The 14,264-nt window shown below is 35.8% G+C and overlaps 1 protein-coding gene across 16 annotated transcripts in view; it reads right to left on the reverse strand.

Annotated features, from left to right (window-relative positions):
• Tcf12 (transcription factor 12) overlaps nucleotides 1-14,264 on the reverse strand; it is a 249,401-nt gene that overhangs the window by 78,695 nt on the left and 156,442 nt on the right. For all 16 annotated transcript variants that reach the window (XM_085689335.2, XM_087905364.1, XM_085689332.2 and 13 more), the window contains one exon: nucleotides 11,625-11,689. In XM_085689335.2, coding sequence (XP_085545461.1) covers nucleotides 11,625-11,689 — 65 coding nt within the window. The remainder of the gene's footprint in view (nucleotides 1-11,624; nucleotides 11,690-14,264) is intronic.

Genomic DNA, 14,264 nt, shown 5'->3' on the forward strand with positions numbered 1-14,264 from the left:
CTACAGAGGACAAACTGGGAGAGTCGGAAATGTGTATTGACTACAGGATGAAAAAGACAAAGTAAACTTAATGGGAAAAATGAATGCTTGTTACTAACTAGTGTTGATAAGCCTTTTCTTCCACTATAGACAAACCTGGAAAGGAAATGCCCAATCTTCTTGTTTCACTATTATTATTGATGACAAAAACATGCAGAGGCTGTTACTTCATTTCACTGTCTGAATCAGAGGAATAATTATTTCCCCGTTTTTAAAATCTTATGGCTCAAATGAGTAAGCCAAAGTAAACACAGTGGAGGTTATTTTCTTAACACTTCAGAGCGCTAATTTATCCTGTTAACTAAACAGACCCAATTCAGCACTGAAAGAAATAAGGACCAAATTTAGGACACAATTTCATCTGAAAGGACCTGAAAATAAATAAAACCATGCCCAACAAATCAATGGAAAATGTACCAAAAAAATAGAGCAAAATTATAAAAGCGTTACATTTTAATATACCAATAACAAAATGATAAAATTTCTCTTATTTGTTCCCATAAACAAATGCCTAACACCAAAGCATACATAATGAGCTATTTTATTTTACTTTTATTCTCCTAAAATAAAATTAGATACCAGCTCATATTATTGACTTTTCTGCCTGCTTTAATATAAAAGAGAAACAATATTGATTATCACTGATCTTGGCCTAGAGGTATCTTAAGCAGAAAGAATACTAATGTCCCAGAGGACAGAAAACCAGGCAAACCAGTTTTGTTCATACAAGCTGTCTTATTCAGGACAAAACTAATACTCTGAAACAAGATAGCACTCATTTCTTAGTACACCGCTAGAAAAAAATCTTTCTCATAGTCTTTTAGAACTTCATCTGTAAAAAACATATTGAACAATGAGTAATACTCAATGAATTAGTATCTAAGTCATATAAAAAGCCTCTAGGATATAACATTTTGAATTATATATGACACACCAGTAACCAAAAAGACTAACTTATCTATAAAAAACTTTAGAAATTTGTGTGAGATTCATCTTTAAGATCTATCTCCCTCTTTATGGGCAAGAGTTACCTAGGCTCTTAAATGTGAGCTCAAGAAAGCTCCTTAGTTTACGTATGCCCTGAAAGTGAAGTAAAGGAATAAAGTGATGAGCTTGGTCAACATCATTTATTAAAGTGAACTGTTAGACTTGAAAAGATTATAAATGTAATTTTATAGGAAGAAAGAAGAACATTTATGCAAAACAGCTAAAAGGATTCAGAGTCAGACAACAATAATATGGGTACTTGTTATCTTTACAAGGGAAAATATAAGCACATGGCAAATGTATTCTTGCTTTTTCAGATTACTTATTTTTACCATAAAATGGATTGGTGTGAATGCTAAATAAATATACTATTTCTAGCTTCAGGTTAAATAAGGGCCTAATTAACCCTATGTCAAAAACTATATGCACCAGGCTGGAAGTGGTGACTCACGCTTCTAATCCTGGCACTTGGAAAGCAGAAGATGGAAGGGCTAAAAGACTGAGGTCAGTCTGGTCTGTGGAATAAGAGTCCATCTTTTTCCTTTTATCTTTTTTTTAAAGTAAGCATTATTTTATGACTAAAAACTTGATGTACTGAGTCCTTATCATTAATTTGATTTCGAGGAAATTAAGATTGGGGATACTAGAGTTATGTATCTCAAAGTATACCTGTTCCATATTGCCTATGCAGTGGCTAATTTCAGGCCTCCTTTACATTTATGAAACAGTTCACAGCCTTACAACATAAAGGCAGACAGCTGTTAAAAGGTTTGTCTATTCAAGAGGAACATGCTTAAACTAAACAGAGAACAAAGCACTATCATGGCCACAGCTCCATTCTCGACTCTCAAGCTCTCCTGCTAATGATCAAGACATAAAACTATTCTCAGAGCAAAATTAGGAAAATGTTACAGCAATTTTTCTTTTATGTGCACTTCTTTCATTTTCAGAACAAAAATCACAGCAGTTTTACTGTAGCCCAACTTGAAGTTTCAGAGATTATGACAGGCAACAGCAGGGTGACCAAGAAGTCCTTCACTTCAAGTTGCACTCAATGCAAACTCTGAAAGGATGAGAACTCAAGGCAAACAATAAATAGGTTTTAACGTATCAGTCAGTTAATTTTCTACAAATGACTAAAAAACAGAGTGCAAATTTTAACTTTGGCAAATAATGATATTCATAAAATAATTGTATTGTGATGCTAATTCATTTACATTGAAATTTCAGGGGTGTCAGCAATTATCTACAAGCTATTGAAAAATTCTGTCCTGAGAATCTCATCAGATAGTGGCATTCATGCTGGTGGTTATCACTCTGAGAACAAAGGATCATGAATGAGTAATCAATAGAACTGCAGAAAACGAGTCGTTAATTACAACCCTCACAAGTGTTTTGTCTAAGACAAGATTTCATTAAACGCTTTGTGTAACCTGCATAGCTTCAAATCATTATCAACACTTTGGACACCATATTGATTCAGGGTGGGAGCTGGAAGGGAGCATGTTCAGGGACACTGTAACAGAACACAAACTTCTCTGAATGCCGACCTAGGTCAGTAACTAGCCACAATTAGCCAGGTTTTCTAACACATTACAAATCATATCGTCCCAACATTAAATCTTGAATATTTAATTATCATTGTCTATGTTTTTAAATATCATGCAGGTTTGAGAAGATAATGACAATCATCCATTACATGCATCCTGTCCAATTTTTCCTGACTTAAAACAAAATAAACTATCTATGTGTGATTAAATTTCAAAAGCATATCAACAAAATAGCTTACAGTTTAACTTTTTTTGAGTATCAGTAGCAAAGAGGAAATTTTATTCTTTTAATATTTGTTTGTTTGTTTATTTATTTATGGTTTATTTGAGAAAGGGTTTCTCTGTATAACAGCTCTAACTGTTCTGGAACTCACTCTGTAGACCAGGCTGGCCTCAAACTCACAGAGATCTGCCTGCCTCTGCCTCTTGAGTGCTGGGGTTAAAGGCATGCATTAGCACCACCCTATGAGAAATTTTATCTTGATAATTAATTTTTAATGAAAACTTTCAGCCTTTCTCCCAAATTTTATATCTGCCAATGAAAAGTTATAAGAGTAAGAGATGTAAGTTACAGATCAATTAAGAAAAACTTCTTGGAGGGAGTGCACAGGGTGTGCTGTCCCTCGCGCCCCTGCCTAGTTCTAAAGTTTAATCATGATTTCATTTCCTTCCTTTGAAACCTAGAACATGAAGTGTATTACTTCAACCACTCTCTCCTAAGCACTGCCATTTATAAGCTATTTCATCTTAGGTAGATAATACAGTTTGGGGTTTCAAGTTCCTTAGATAGCAACCAGCATCAGCCAATGCTTTTTCATAGAGTATTTCAGTGACCAAACTAAACAATGATCATAAGGTTAAAAAATAAAGGCCACTATGCATCTCCCACAGAAACCTGTCCAACACACCTAGAAATCTAATCACTATATCAAATTTAATCACCTGTTATTTTGTGATGTGAGTGACTGTCACTCAACCCAATCAACCACCATCTTAGGAGTTCAGCTGCATTCCCTTACAAAAAGGAGTATTCAATCGGGATCACTGACTTAGGAGTGGGAAGGGTCATAAGACCCTCATCTGAGTAACCTGCAGACACTACCTGCCGAATGCAATTCTCCCTTAATTGCATGTGGCCTGGGGGAGGCACTGGAGTATACAGAATGGGGAGACAAGAAGTTCCATCTATATGTTACAGGGAAGCTCTCATTCCTGCTGGGTAAAGGTTTTCCAGCTATGGCCTGCAGAGGGGAGAAACACCACCTACACTCTTATAAGAAAACCCTTACCTATGCTCTGCAAGGAAGTCCAATGAACTTATTTTATTGGTTTTCCAGGGTGAACTTTCAGTGGAATTATGTCTTGATTTTTGGAGAAAAAAAAATAATGTTGCTTGCATCTCTCTCTAGGAAGGAGTTTTAGCAAATTAGGCATTTAGTCTGCTGGTTACAAATATAGTAAGAATACTTGTATATATAATTTAGTGTCAATAATAATGTCTGGTTCCTGACTTAGATGGATCACCAATACCAATTAGAAAGCCTTTCATTTGTCACTATGGATCACAGAATTTATTTTTTAAAAAACTGTATTTCTTACTTTAAAATCTTTACATTTTTATTTATTTGTGTGTGTGTGTGTGTGAGAGAGAGACAGGGAGGAAGAGAGAAACTAGGCGTGTGTGCGTGTGTGTAAAACTTTCTGGAGTCAGTTTTTCCTACCATGTGGGTTGTGAGGACTGAACATGTACATGCTTGTGTGTGGGTATGCAAGTATGCAGGCAGGTTGTGTATATATGTGCTGTGTGTCCAGTCCAGAAGTCAGTTGTCTTCTAATGCTCTCAAACTCACTTTTTGAGACAAGGACTTTTCATGAACCTTGGTGCTTATCTAGCTAGGGTACCTGGAAAGTAAACTCCAGGCACCTATTGCTGATCTCCCTTTCCCTAATCTAGATACATGATGCCATACACCATTATTTACTTGATTCCTGGAGAATCCAAATTCAGGTCTTTAAGCATGTGGGGCAGGTACTTTACTGACTGAACCATCTCCCCAACCCCTCCTATTGCTTCTTAAAATTAAACACCCTAAATTCTTTATATTCTTCATATGGTAGAATTTACAATTTAGATTACAATTTGTAATTTCTTCACTGAGTGAATTTTGATTAACTGATGTCTGTTTGGAAATTTAAGGGCAAGATACATACAGTGGGTTTTGTAATAGTTATTTTAAAATTACTATGATAAAAAAAAACATGACCAAAGCCACTTATAGAAAAGTTTATTTAGCTTACTGTTCCAGAGGGAGAAGAGTCTTCAACGGTGGGGAAGCATGGCAGTAAGCAACAGGCACACTGGCTAAGCAGAAATCAAGTACTCACATCATGAAACACAAGTATGAAGAAGAGATAATAAACTGAGAGTGGTTCAAGTACTTAAACTATCAAAGCCTAACCCCAGTAACAAAATTACTCCAGGAGGGCACAACTCCTAAACCTTCCAAGTAGCACTACCACCTGGGGACCAAATTTCAAGTGTTTGAGAATATGAAGACACTTCAGTCAAACCACTGTAGGTTTGTTGTTATACAAAGAAAAAACTGGAGTGCTCCTTTAAAACCTTTATCTTTAAGTCTCTTGGGAAAAGAACAGGCTAGTGTAACACTGGCCACAAATGACAGGTGCTGATTATAAAAATTATCAAAAACATAACTGCTTGGGGAAAACAATATTTTGATAGAAAATTGGTATCAACAGAGGAAGGAGTTCTGTAAAGAACCAGATAGAAAATGGACAAACCTAGCAGGCCTGACCATCTCTGCTACTACGACAACAACTCTGACACTGAAGCAGAAAGATTCTGCTAATCTGTAATTAGTGGAAATGGCCACTTTCCAATTAGAAAGTAGGTGGAGTTGGCTGGCGACCTGCTAACTTAGTCTACGGCATTCTCCTGCAAATTATCTGTTCTTACTCTAATAGCAATTTTAATTCCTCGAGTTATAAATTACTAGTAGTAATGCAAAATAACTGTCAAGACTTGAAAAATAGTTCTGTCTAGTAGAGGAATGAACAACCTACACCATCTTCAACATATCCACTTCCCATACTCCCAGGAAAAATGAGCATTCAGGTCTGTATTTTGTTCAATGAAAATCACAGTTTGGATTCTCCTTTAAATTAGTTGTGTAACATCATCTTAACACATCTGTTTACTGGTAAGATGAATTTACTTATGGTTGTAAGCCATCCAGTGTCAGTGCTGAGCACTGAACCTTGGTCCTCTTCAAGAGTATATGCACTCTTAGTTGCTAAGCCACCTCTCAGCGATCTTGTTTGATGTAACTGACTTGCCAGAATCACTAAGGCATCAGGGCTGGCTTCAAATGCTGATTCTCTTGACTCTGACTATCAAGTGTTGAAATCATATTGAGTGTAAATTTAACCTTTTCTTTAAAAAATTATTTGTTAAGAACTTTTAAATTATTCATAACACAGTATTATATACCCAAGACGCGCTAACACTTATTTTTCATCTCAGTGTTCTTTTCATACAGACTGGAAACAATGTTATTTTCAAAACAGTTTTCATGTCTCTGGCCAATTGCCCACACATCCATATCAGAGTCTCACTTTACTAAAAAACAAAAAACAAAAACAAACAAACAAAAACAAAACAAAACCATGCCTCCACTTACGGTAAAACTCTTGCGGGATGACTAATAAACTCTGGTTAGGTATGCTAGCCCTTTCCTTATCATTCAGCCGTCTCACAATATTAAGTAAATATTCCATCCAACCCAAACAAAAATGCTGTTATTGTTAGAACACACATTAAGGAAATTTTTATACATAATAGATTACTGACTGATACCTTCTGCTTGTTATGAAATAAAGCAGTAGAAATATGCACTCACCTTCATAATATTTGTAGTTTTGCGGGGTTACAAAAAAGGAACCAGAAAAACCTAGGATGTACTTGGTTCTGCTGTCTTTTCCCAGCAAGCCTCCCTCTTTTCTATGTCAAATTTAATCTGTCATGTATGGCTTTCGAATTTTACATCTTTTAAAAACTTCTTATATAAAAATTATGCTATTTTTTTCTGAGTGTCAAATTATAGTGACACAATTTGAGATTTATTATAAATTATTCAATAATTTTAATTACCTTCTACACATATATAGCTTAATTCTTCCAGCCTGTGGAGAGCAGATCTTTTAGTCTGTTGCTTGGATCAATTCTTTATTTATAAAGCAAAAAAAAAAAAAACACTTAATTCATTTCCTTATTATCTAAATAGTCTTATAATATACAAGGACTTGTTTCCTTGACATTTTCCAATCAATAAAAGAACAACGAAAGTAAAGAATCATCATCTCAAAATTCTTAAAGAATTTATTAAAATTTACAGAAATTTCTAAGAGAATGAATGACCTTAAGTAAAAGTCTACCTAGAAATCAAAAACTAAGTTACTTAGTTTACTGAAATAATTTATAGCTATGAATCTGTTCCCAAATAAAAACGATCATGTTTCAAAATTATCACAGAAAACAGACTAGAAAGGGGCTGCAAACTTGTAATCCCCCAGGCAGTGGTGGTGACATGCCTTTAGTTTCAGGACTCAGGAGGCAAAGGCAGGTGGATCTCTGTGGGTTCAAGCCCAGTCTAGTCTACAAAGTGAATTCCAGGACAGCCAGGCTGTTGCACAGAGAAACCCTGTCTTGAAAAACCAGAAGAAAATATCCCCAAACCAAACCAAACCAAACCAAACCAGAGGCAACAGGCTCTACCCAGCCAGCATCACAGATAATAACAGGACCAGGACTGTTAACAGAGAAATCCTATCTCAAAGCAACAACAAACAAGCAAACACTCCAACTAAAATCACAGAAGCCTCACAGTTCTTTTGTATCACAGTATTAACTTTTGATTAGTAAAATCCCTTAGTTTTGATCAAGTCTAACTGAATTTATTTCTCTTGGTTTTATCCTTGCTTACCATCACATTGGTGAGACATTCTTGCATTTTCTTTCTTAAAAAAAATCTTACAGTTTTAGGTTCTATATTCAAGCCCAGGAATCATCACTTTTGGTGTTTAGTGTAAAGAAAGAATGATGCTCACATTTGCCCATATAGATATGCACACATTTTCTTTAGAAAAATACAACTGAAAAATCAAAAGATCAGTCAAGAGTTTTTAAGTTCTGGGATCTATAGTGCTGGACATTTTGGCCTGGCTAATGGTTTCTAATCATGCTAGTGTCATACTGCTTAGTTACTATAGCTTTTACTAAGTCATGTAGTTAAGTTGACAAATTCTTCAACTTTGCTCAACTCAAAATAAAAAAAAAAAAACCCAACAACAAACAGTGCTTGTCATATTCCAGGCCATTTGCATTTCTAAAGTTTTTATAGTGAGTAATTCTCACACAAAATAATCCCTGACAGCATAATTGAGGTTGCCTTAAAACCTTTAGATTCATTTGGAAAGAACTTATAATATTCTAAAATTATCAAGATGGGATAGTAGTGCAGCTACCCATTTGCTGAGATCACCTACATTTTGAAGCACTGCCTAGTTTTCAGTGGAGGCTTTAAAGATATTTTTGGTTGCTGTTAAAATTTATTCCTTACTTTTGGGGCTGGAGAGATGGTTCAGTAATAGTTCTTTGAAGTCACAGAGTACCACTATCAACATGAAAGAGCTGAGGTTGCTCCATATTTGATGGTGTTCATTATCTTAAATTTAGTTATTTGGGTGGATATGTAGTGATATGCCAAGACAATTTTAATTCATATGCACCAGATAGCTATAATGTGGTGTGCACATGTGAATCAGCCTACTATATTTCTTCTTTTATAAAATGTTTGTCCAAGTGCTCAAGTCCATTTAAAAAATTGGGTTAACTTTTCATATTACAGTATCATGAACTTTCACATACTTTATACACAAGATCTATTAGATATATGTGCTTATTTATAAATTTAAATTTAGAAGATAATTATAATTTTAGAAAATACATATGATATGTTATAAATTTTGGCTTCTCTTTGTTTAGAGAAAACAAAAACAAAAACCCCATCTAGGTAACCACAGGTGCTATGAGTTTATTAGTACACCTCATATTTGAGTGCTTACAGCATCCCTCTACCATCCTTTGACTCTTCTAGTCCCTAGAAGAAGTGATATAGGTGTCTTGCTTGGGGGGGGGGGGGGGCTAAACACTCAGAAGTCATTTTTCTCTCCAAACTTTGACTAGTTAAAAAGAGTTTCTGCATTATCTGCACCCACCACCAAAACAAGTTTCCTAAGGAAGGCTCACAATAGCTGTGGTTACTCACACAAGATTAGGCCTGTCAATATTCCATCAAGAATGGAAGAGAGTCTCATGGGAGTCCCATTCCTCCCCAAGTAGGTAAAGATAGGAAATCACTTTCTTCAGTGCTGTACCTACTTGTAAGTGGCCCATGACATAGTAAGTAACTCCTATTTACCCTCATGCAACCAGACCTAATTAAACTCAGCAGGCTTTCTATTTTCCTTATTTTTTGGTGGTGGTGGGGAATAGGTATGAAAATAGGAAGGGAATTTGTTAGGAAGGGGTGCAGCAGGAAAGGAGAAGAGAGTAATGGCATACGATTAGAATAGATTATATATGTATGTCCATTCACTCCCTCCCTCATCATGGAGATGGGATTTGGTTGTGTTGCACAGGGCTAGCCTCAATCTCCTGGACTCATATGATTTAAGAGTGGTTCTGCTTCAGGCTTCTGAGTATCTGGAATTACAGGCTTATGCCAGTCACTGTGCTACCTTTATTTTTTTCTTGGTGGTGTTCTTTTGGGGGAGCTGGTATATGATTAATACCTTTTGACTGTAATAACATGCATCCTTGAAAGAAATAGTCTTCAACTGTTGGATGTAGAGATTTGTAAGTACCAATAAGGCCAAGTTGTTCAGAGTTAAATCAGATCTATTATTAAGATTTTGTATGGTTATTGTGACAATTACTGAGAAAAAGATCTTCAAATCTTGTTTTCTTTCTTTTTTTGTTTTTTGTTTTTGTTTTAACTATGTGCCAGGTATTCATCTGCACAAATATCTGTGTAATATTTGAGAGCCTGGTGACCACGGAGGCCAGAAGAGGGTGTTGGATGTGAGTTGCTGTGAGTTGGATGTGAGTTGCTGTGAGTTGGATGTGAGTCCTGAAAATCAAACCAGTCATTTCTGGAGGAGCAGACACTGCCCTTAATGGCTGAGCTATCTCTCCAGCACCTAGTTATCTTCAAATTTTCATTTACGTAAATTTATTTCTAACTTTACACACTATTTTGCTTTACTTATCTTTAAGTTCTCAACAGGTGTAAACACATTTGTCGCTTACAATTTCCTTTTTTTTTCTTTTTTAAAAAATTGTTTATTGTGATAGAGTATTCTGTCTGTATGTTTGCCTGAAGGCCAAAAGAGGGCACCAGATCTCAATACGGATGGTTGTTAGCCACCATATGGTTGCTGAGAATTGAACTTGCAACCTCTGGAAGAGCAGCAGGCTCTTAATCACTGAGCCATTTTTCCAGCCCCAACATTTTCTTAATAATCTCACTCATAATTTTCAATACAAATGCACATACACACACACTGGGGGGGGGGGAGAAAGAGAGAAAGAGAGAGAGCGAGAGCGAGAGCGAGAGCGAGAGAGAGAGAAAAGAGTTAACTGAATTTTTAAAGTTCTTGTTCCTAAGGGCTTAATAATGAACTTAGATAAAACTTTAAACTTCTGGGGGGGAAAAACTAATACTGCTAACTTTTCAGGTTCTGAATAATTTATTTAAGCTGTGCAAACAAATATTTGTATAAGTATCAAGAGAAAAACTATCATAATGATGAAAGAATACTCAAGTTACTACGAAGTTTAAAAGTTTCTGTGCTTATTATTAATTATAAATGGGACAATTATCTTCTGTGCAGGATCAACTAAAAACTCAATTGTACAATAATCTATCAGTGCTTCCAGTAAAACTACTATACTCCTTCCATTTAATGGCCTATCAGTTCTACAATTGAAGATAATATAAGAAGACTCATTTAGCAATGTATGTTATATAATCTTAACCTGAAGTAAGGCCCATCAAGCATTATTAAATTACCCTGAATCCTGCAAAATGTCAGCAGCATTTTGTATGTATTAAAAGCAGAGTCAATGTTCCTTGAGGGATGCTACTGAAGAAAGGGGGGGCGTTTAGATATAATTTTGTAGTTGCCATTTATATATTCGCTTGTATTTTTGTCATTTGTGAATATATATGACAATGTTTCAGTTAAGCATAGTTTTTGGTAATCCATTAAAATACGTGTTATCTAGAATACATGTTTTTCTTTGAACGAAAGTTACTATGCTTTGGTTTTTGCTCATCATGACTACCAACATCATTATTATCAGACAGGGTCTTAAATGCAGTCCTAGAGGGCCTTCCTGTTTCAGCGTCTGGAGTGCCACAACTACAAGGGAGAACCATCATGCCCACAACACCTTTACTTTTTCTTACTCTTGAATTTCCCAAGCTTATGCTCAGGACCCAGGTCAGTAGAACAAGATCAAAGCCAGCTAAGGCCTGAAACACTTGGTAGTTGCACACTGGCAATGAAAAGCACTTCTCATAACCACAACACAGTCACCAGTACAGCACATTGAAGTTACATATGCTAAATCACAAGCTCTTTGCTGCATGTACCAATGATCTGATTTCCCTAAGGTGAATTCTGGAAGAAACAATCATTTCCAGAAATGAGATGTATTTTAGAAAGCAGTAGAAAATTTGTATACTTTGTCTCCAATTAAACAGAAGCTAAAAAAATATAAATTGGGGAAGGGAAACCATTTCAAGAGGAAGACAATGGAAAAAAAGGTATGTTAAGCTGCTAAAAACAAAACAACCTCACTACGTGAAGTCACAAGATTATATGAGTATACAATGATGAAATTATGTGGATAAATTTCTATCTTCTCTATCATTCTGTACATATAAGTCTTACTAAACTTACCTGACAGCCTGATAAACCGGAGTCTCTGCTGTACAGGGAAAATGAGCCTCTTTCTGATGTTTTTCCTATAAAACCAAGAAAACAACTTTGTGTTAAAAATTTCATTGATGGATAACCAGTTCAGCTTAAAAACTATTCAATTTAGACTCAATAAATATTTGACACCTAAAGAGTTAACAACATGACTCAGAATATTTACACATATTTGTTTCAAACTGGACATTTTCTTCTCTCAAATATGAAAACAGTACAAAGCTGAATGAGCATGCACGCATGCAGTTCTATTAGAAAGCTGTTCCCTGTGAGTCTCATGTACAGTTTTTGAATGAATGTACATTCATGCACTCAAACAATACACATAAGAGTTTGAATACACTGAAAAAGATGAAATTATATGGTATATATCCTTTTGAAATTTGAATTTTTATATAATATTATATATTTAAGATAAACTGATAACTAGTTTTATGAGTTCTATTGCTGTCTCCTTATGGACATAAAAGCACAGTTTATCTGCTTGTCTGCTGAAAGTTTCCAATTTTGTGGGCAGAGAGCCACGAACAAATACTCTTGAATGTATTGATATGCAGCTTTTTCCAGGTAGTACACATAGAAGGTGGCTAGTTACAGGTTACACTTAGTTCCAAAGGCATTACTTTACTCCTTGCTGCAGTCTTTGGTAATACTGACTCTCCTTTAGAATTCCTCAAAATGTCCCATAGTCACAGTTCAGAAGTTAGCCAGTCAAGCATAGGACCAGTTCTGGCAGTTGTTGAGGGGATGGACAGAAGTGACCTCACAGGACCAGCAACTGCCAACAGCAATTTTTATATCTATGTGTGCACATCATTTGAGTGTGTATGTGTGCTTATGCTTATACACGAGTGCACCTATGTGTGTGGGTGAATCAACCTACCTGTACAAGCATGCTGACCAGAGGTTAATGCCAGATATTGTCTGCTCTCTAGCTTACTTTCTGAGAGTCTTTCACTGAACATGGACCTTTCTGTTTTGGATAGGCTAACTATCCAATAATTCTGAGAAGCTCTTGTTTCTTACCCCACCCCTATTGCATTACAAGCATGTCAAGTTTTGATGTAGGTACTGGAGATAGAATACACAGATATCTCACCCACTGATCATATGTCCAGTCACTGTACTAATTTGTAAACAGAACATTCCACACTATCTTTCTTTTTCTCAAAATATCTTCAATACCATTTTATTTTATGTATTTTATGAAGATTTTGCCTACATGTATGTCTGCACCACATGAGTGCCTGTTGTTCACAAAGGTCAGAAGAGGATATTGGATCCCCAAGAACTGGAGTTAAAAGACAATTGTGATACTCCACATGGTAGCTGCAAATTAAACCCTGGTCCTCTGGCTCATCTCTAGCACCCACACATTTGTTTATAATAGTTTAAGTATATTCAGTAAAATAAACTTGCAAATACAATATAGTTCATCACAACAACATACTGCTTAAGACTTCACCAAAGATAACACCACTTGATGATGACATGAAAAGTGGAAGAAAAACAATGCCAAGATATTTTCTTCCATTTCAAGGTAAAAAATCATCATGTAATTAAATATGATGAAAATTCATCCAAATTATTTGGAGATTATGTGGACATTATTACAATTACATGTTATCCTTTGACTTATTAGATTGTAGCTGAATAAAATGGACAATCTGTTAATTTTAGAAGTTTACATACAGATCAGATGCACAAGTGGTCCACGTTGGAAAACTTTAAACCTACCATCAACTAACACCGTAGATACACAGGAGTCTAGCTATTACCAAACAGCCAAGGATAGTATCTCTGAGCCTGTTGGCTACTGGGACACAATACATATTTCTGGTGAAGTAGAGGCAACACACAAAGTATGAATTTAGAATAGAAAAAAAAAGACTGATAATAAATGTGGTCTATTTGTTTCACATTCTTATCCTTTGTCTTCTTTTTCCTTTTCTTTTTTGAGATGGGGTTTTGCTAGAGAGTCCAGGCTAGCCTCAGATTCATGGCAATCCCTCTGTCTCTGTCTCCCAATCATGACTTGACAACAGACATGCACTACGACTCACAGTTCCATTCTTGGGGGGCAGGGGTATGGACGGGCCCTTCTCTGTGTAGTCCTGGCTTTCCTGGAGCTCACTGGCTAGTTTCAAACTCAGAAATCCTCCTGAGTTTGCTTCCTGAATATTGGGATTAAAGGTGTGTACCACCACATGCAGCTACAGCTCCATTATTACGATATTTTTTTTCACATAAAGAATGACCTGTAGAGTTCAGTGGGGGGAAAAATATAAAAGATTCACATCTACATTTACAGGCATTCTTTAAAAAAAAAAAACACAAGATAAGTTAGTTTGTGAACTATTAAAAATCTTTCATAGATCAGGCAGTGATGATGCACGGCTTTAATCCCAGCACTCGGAGGCAGATCTCTGTGAGTTTGAGGATAGCCTGATCTACAGAGCGAGTTCCAGGACAGACTCCGAAGCTACAGATAAACCCTGTCCCAAAACAGCATAAACAAAAACCCCACCAAAACCAAACAAAACAAAAACAAAAAACCTTTCACAGTTACTATCTTTAAGAAATGGCTGTCAATGTAAACAAGCTCAG

Source organism: Myodes glareolus, chromosome 4 (assembly GCF_982192425.1).
Source record: "Myodes glareolus chromosome 4, mMyoGla1.1, whole genome shotgun sequence".
Lineage (NCBI taxonomy): Eukaryota > Metazoa > Chordata > Mammalia > Rodentia > Cricetidae > Myodes > Myodes glareolus.